Source organism: Acanthamoeba castellanii, assembly GCF_000313135.1.
Source record: "Acanthamoeba castellanii str. Neff unplaced genomic scaffold scf7180000084757, whole genome shotgun sequence".
Classification (NCBI taxonomy): Eukaryota; Discosea; order Longamoebia; family Acanthamoebidae; genus Acanthamoeba; species Acanthamoeba castellanii.
This window is the reverse complement of record NW_004457453.1, coordinates 286,337-291,870: the sequence shown is the minus strand read 5'-3', so window position 1 is coordinate 291,870 and position 5,534 is coordinate 286,337. Positions and strand designations below refer to the sequence as shown.

The following is a 5,534-nucleotide window of genomic DNA, read 5'->3' as shown; positions in this document are numbered from 1 at the left end:
TGGTCGCACTGGGCGTCGGGCTGGCGCTGGCCTTGGGCGCCCGCGTGGCCTTCGCCCGCCTCCCCGTGCTGCGCCACAACGGCGTGCCCACGGGGGCGGGCGTGGTCGTCACCGGCGCCTCGCGCGGCTTCGGCCGTCGCTTCGCGCTGGGCCTGGCCCGTTCGGGCTACGTCGTCTACGCCACCGTGCGCCGCGAGGAAGACGGCCGCGCCCTCGTCGACGCGTGGAAGCAGCAGCAGGGCAACGACGCGGGCGTGTCAACGCGTGGCGATGTGCGGCCGGTCCTGTGCGACGTGGTCAAGCGGGAGCAGGTGGAGGAGGCCGCGCGCTGGGTCGAGCGCGACGCCGAGCGCGACGGGCTGGACGTGGTGGCGCTGGTCAACAACGCCGGCGTGCAGCGGCTGGGTCCGCTCGAGGCCGTCGACGAGGCCTACCTGCGCCACGGCTTCGACGTCAACTTCTTCGGCGCGCTCGAGGTCACCCGCGCCTTCCTGCCTCACCTCCGCCGCTGGCAGGAGCGGTACGCGCCGCAGTGGCCTTCAGCTCAGCTCAGCTCAGCTATGAATGATGAGACGTGTGTCGTGTTGTGGGTCGTGCAGGAGGCGAGCCGAGGCTGGGCGGGCGCGTGTGGTGTTCATCGGTAGTGCGGCGGGGCTTGTGACGATTCCCTACATGGCGGGCTACTGCGCGACCAAGCACGCGGTCGAGGCGCTCGCCGACGGGTTCCGCCGGGAGCTGGTGCACGACGGCATCAAGGTGACCCTCGTCGAGCCCGGTAGCTTCGCGACCGACATCATCAACGAAATCCCCGACACCATCAAGCGCCTCGACGACCACACCGACGGTACTTCTTTCCAACATACTAGACAATATTTAGAAAATATGTTGACGTTCATCATCATGTTCACATTCGATGGGTCATCATTCGTAGGGACCTCGGCGCAGGTTCGGTACCGCAAGGCGTACGGCAAGTTCCTCACGACGGTCGAGGGCAGTGCCAAGAGCCTGCCCGACCCGGCGCCGGTCGTGCAGGTGCTGGAGGACGTCCTCCTGGCCCGCTTCCCGCCGGCGAGGGTCACCGTGGGCCTCGACGCCTACGGCTCGGTACTCCTCGGCAACTTCGTGCCCGACTCCCTCGTGGACCTGGTCATGCGCTTCATCTTCTGAAGAGCTCCAAAGAAGAACGAAGGCGAACGAAGAACGAAGACTTTAGTTTTTTCAAATGAATTTATTATTAACAAGATTTACAGGGGAAGAAGGGGGCGCCAACGCTCGGAGGAGACAAGGGGAACAAGGGGCGGGGGGGGAGGGGAAAGAACAGAAGAGGAGGGATCCGAAAGCGTTGAGATAGAGGGGAGAGAGAGATACAGGGCCTTAACACTCAATACAATCATCACTGCACGACACGACACGACACGACACGAAGGAAATAAATAGGAAACGCGCGCTGCACTGTGGCAACGCGTCGTTCTGGTCGTGTAGTCTCGACTGCCCCTGCATGCTCTCCACCCCACCTCCGTCTGCACCACGAACGCGAAAAAGTTAGTTAACTAACTACAAACATGGGGGGGGGAGATTAGATAGGGGGGAGGGGTGGCGTACGGGACGGGATGCATGGGGGCAGGTGCTGCTCTCCCTCCTCCCCGACGAGGACCTTGTCCTGTGGGGATGGGAGGGGGCGCGTGCTGCGGTACCGTACCAGCCCCCCCCGTGCCATGCACAGGCGGTGCTGGGGTACCGTACAGCACTGTCGTAAAGAGAGAGAGAGAGAAGCAAGCGTCAGCTATGGTACGCGCCACACACCACACGTCGACCGAGAGGGAGCGCGTGCGTACCATCCGATTGTCTTGAGGTCGCTCGTAGGTGGTGGCCTTTCTTCTTCTTCTTCTTCTTCTTCTTCTTTTGTTGTGTTGTTGGTGGTGGTGGTGGTGTTGTTCGTCGCTGGTCTTCCGTCGTTCCCCCCGCTCTTTTTTTTTTTTTTTTTTTTTGGTGGTATCTGCAGAGGGAGGAGGTGTAGCGCGTTAGCAAACCGGCGTGAGGTGCCGTGAGGCCAAAGGAGAGAGAGAGAGAGAGAGCCGGTGGTGGTGGTGGGGTGTACGTACGTTGGGGGGGGGTTGGCTGGGGGGAGCGCCGCCTAGTGGTGGTGCAGGGCCGCCATCATCCGGCGCCTCCTCGTGTTGTTCACGAGCGGCACCTGGTTGTCGTCACCATCGTGGTGGTCATCGTCGTGGGCGGGCTGGGCGGGCTGGGCGGGCGCGTGGGCGGCGTTGAAGCAGGCCTCGATGGACCTGGCCAGCAGCAGCAGATCCGACGGACCGACGGCGATCCGGCGCTCACGCCTCCTCGTGGTGGTGGTGGTGTTGTTGTTCACGAGCGGCACCTCGTCCTCGCCGTCGTCGTCATCGCCGTCGTGGGCGGGCTGGGCAGGCGCGTGGGCGGGCTGAGTGGGCGCGTGGGCGGCGTTGAAGCAGGCCTCGATGGACCTGGCCATCAGCAGCAGATCCGACGGACCGACGTCGATCCGGCGCTCCCGCCTCCTCGTGTTGTTGTTCACGAGCGGCGCCTCGTCGTGGGCGGGCTGGGCCGGCGCGTGGGTGGCGTTGAAGCAGGCCTCGATGGACCGGGCTATCAGCAGCAGATCCAACGGACCGACGTCGAGCCGGCGCTCTCGCCTGCGCCGCAGCCCACTCGCGGCGGCGGCGGTCGGCCACACGGTCGTCGCGGTGGTGGTCGCGGGGCGGGCCAGCATCGACCACATCCGGGCCGACACCGCGGGGGGCGAAGGCCACGACGGCCACGTGGGGAGCGAAGAGGTGACGGCGAAGGCGAGGAGGGCCGGCGACGACCACGACGACCAGAAAGAGGAGGAGGAGGAGGGGTAGCCGCGGATCGGGGGCAGGGGCTTGTGGATGGGGTCGAGCTGCGTGCCCAGGGCGTAGCCGAGCAGGGCTAGCAGGCACCCGAGCGCCACCTGAACGAAGGGCACCACCGACCTCCACGACGGGAGCCAAGCCCACGTCGCCGCCGCCGCCGACGGGACCGACGCGATGATCGAAGAAAGCTGCGACGACGCCGACGACCACCAGGAGGGGAGCGATGAAGGGAGCCTCCACGACGGGAGCGAAGAGTCGACGCTGCGAGCGAGGGCCAGGAAGGGGCGTACGAGCAGGAGGCGCGCAACGACCGGCCCGGTGTAGCCCCTCCACGACGGCGACGGCGATGGCGATGGCGACGATGGGGTCTCCACTCGAGTAGCCCCATGGCGGGTGAGGCCCTCCACGACAGCCTCCTCGATAAGCGCAGGGCCGTGGAGGAGCATGTCGATATTGTTGTTGTTGTTGTTCTTGTTCATGTTGTTCTTGTTGTTGTTGTTGAAGATCTCGACGACGTTGTTGAGGTTGTTGATCTTGAAGAGCTCGATGAGAAGGTTGTTGAGGGGTCCCGGACGGTAGGACGACGTGGCCCCTACGACGACCAGGTGGCGGTGGGGGTGGTCGAAGTCGAGAGGAAGTGGAAGAAGGTGGGGCTGGTCGAGCCCCGTCGTCAGGTTGTAGGTCGAGCGGCCAAAGAGGGCTATGTGGTGCTGATGGAGGGGGAGGGCCTCGAGGCCTCCGACGACGGAGAAGAGCCGGGCGGCGGCGGCGGTGGTGGTGGTGGCCGTTGAACGCAGCTCGTTGGGGGTCGAGCACGCACCAGCAGCGAGGGCGGCGAAAAGGAGGAACGCCAGGAGCAGGATGCTACCTTGCATAGCCTTCATCATCGACGATGTCTCTAGCAGTTGTGGTTGCTGGTGTGGTTGTTGTTGTTGACGGTGCGATGCGAAGGTGAAGAACTGGTCGCCCCTTCGAAATTTTTCCTGCACCCGAAAAAACGCAGCGGACACGTCAGCAGCAAAACACAACGACGCGCGCGTGGGTCTTGATTTGGTGCGGCTGTGCTTCTTGGACGCGGGGACACCCCCACACCCAACAGTATACACCAAATACGAAGAAAAGGAAAGTAGAGAAACAAACGAAGAAAACGGCTGAAGAAAAGAAAGATAGCACGACGATGACGGAGGGGCCGTGAAGGAGGAGAGAAGTAGTGGAGAGTGGTATGAAGAGCTCTGGATGAACGTACCCGACGACGGACGGCGGTGATCGATCCATCGCTATGCATCGCGGCCAGCAGGGGAACGGAAGAAGAAGAAGCAGCAGCAGAAGCAGCAGAAGAAGAAGAGGTCGCTTGGCCCGAAGGTGTTCGCCATCCATGCCATGGTGGGGTGCATGCCACCATTAAAGCCCCCTCCCCGCCCATTACGAACACACCTTGGGGGGGGGGCGTGCGAAGAGGAATGGGAAAGAGGGGTCAGCACGACGTCGTGAGGCGCCTCCTCCTCCTCTTCCTCTTCGAAGCGGGAGCTGCAGGAGCAGGAGCTGATAATGCGATGACGATATGACGATGCTGCATGATGATGGGGGGTGGCGGTTGCGCTTCAGGAGGCGCTCACAGGCATGCGGGCCGTGTGCGGGATATGCCCCCCCCAGAGGGTCGACTGACCGGCCCCGGCCCCGCCCAGCCGACGGAACACCGCCGACACCGCCGCCCGAGAGAGCGTTCCTGCCATATCGCACCCCCCCCCCACACATAAGCACAGTGTGTCGTGCCGTGTCGTGTGTTGTTTGGCCAAACGTACCGAACGACGAGGGGACTACCGAGCGGCTATCGGCGCGCTGAGTCCCCCCCCCCCGACAGGTGGTGGGGGTCGCCGCATGGGGGTCGTAGTGGTGGGCGGGGAGGTCTCCCGCGAGAGTAGGATATGAGGAACATACGATGGAGAGCGCGACTTGGCGCGGACTCTTCTTATTGGTGGGGTTCGCTCTAATCTTCAAGCCTCAGCCCCATGCTGGTCGTTCGGGCGGTGGTGGACAAAAACGACGACTTCCTGTGTCGAGAGAGCGCCAGAAGAGACCCTCATAGGGACCTCATTGGGGGGGGGGGAGTGACCGAGATCGAGGTGGACGACTATTTTGAATTCCAACGAGAAGCCCACCAGCGCTGCAAGAAGGTGGGGACGGGACTCGCCGAGAGCGTGTAGGGACAACAACGAATCTCGTTCTTCTCCTACTGTCGGTTTGCTTACATCGTGTTTTCTACACGTTTACATCTCCTTGCTTGGCGCGCCGTGCGTCGTCTAGGGGTCGAGGAGGATGGTCTGCATGAGGCGGGCAGAGGCGGGGTAGGGATCGACGTTGGAGGCGGGGCGACGATCCTCGATGTAGCCGCGCTGCTTCTCGAACGTGTGGCGGGGAATGCGGATGGACGCACCTGCAAGGAAGACGACGAGACGACGATGTCAAGTTAGCGTGCGTGGCTCAAAGTAGAAGGTTCATGAACATGAATGTACCTCGGTTGGCGACGCCGTAGGAGAACTTGGTGATGGGCGCGGTCTCGTGGTGGCCGGTGAGCCGCCTCTCGTTACCCTCGCCGTACACGGAGATGTGTTCCATGTGCTTCTTCGAGAGCTTCTCGAGCGCGGCCAAGATGGCCTCGTA

General features: G+C 63.2%; 2 protein-coding genes and 2 pseudogenes across 2 annotated transcripts; 1 reads left to right on the top strand and 3 right to left on the bottom strand.

Annotated features, from left to right (window-relative positions):
- Positions 1-794, bottom strand: part of ACA1_209400 — a 2,477-nt pseudogene extending 1,683 nt beyond the window's left edge.
- Positions 673-1,167, top strand: ACA1_209390 (annotated as a pseudogene).
- A 967-nt stretch (positions 1,168-2,134) lies between these two features.
- On the bottom strand, positions 2,135-3,757 carry ACA1_209380 (uncharacterized protein; the record flags this gene model as incomplete). The annotated part of the gene is made up of 1 exon (XM_004339965.1): positions 2,135-3,757. One exon carries the CDS (start codon positions 3,755-3,757, stop codon positions 2,135-2,137), a length of 1,623 nt encoding a protein of 540 aa, XP_004340013.1.
- Positions 3,758-5,173: 1,416 nt separating this feature from the next.
- ACA1_209370 (glutamine synthetase) lies at positions 5,174-5,489 on the bottom strand (the record flags this gene model as incomplete). Its single annotated transcript, XM_004339964.1, has 2 exons — positions 5,174-5,307; positions 5,387-5,489. The coding sequence occupies 2 exons, from the start codon at positions 5,487-5,489 to the stop codon at positions 5,174-5,176; spliced, it is 237 nt and encodes a 78-aa protein (XP_004340012.1).
- Between the last annotated feature and the right edge of the window lie 45 nt (positions 5,490-5,534).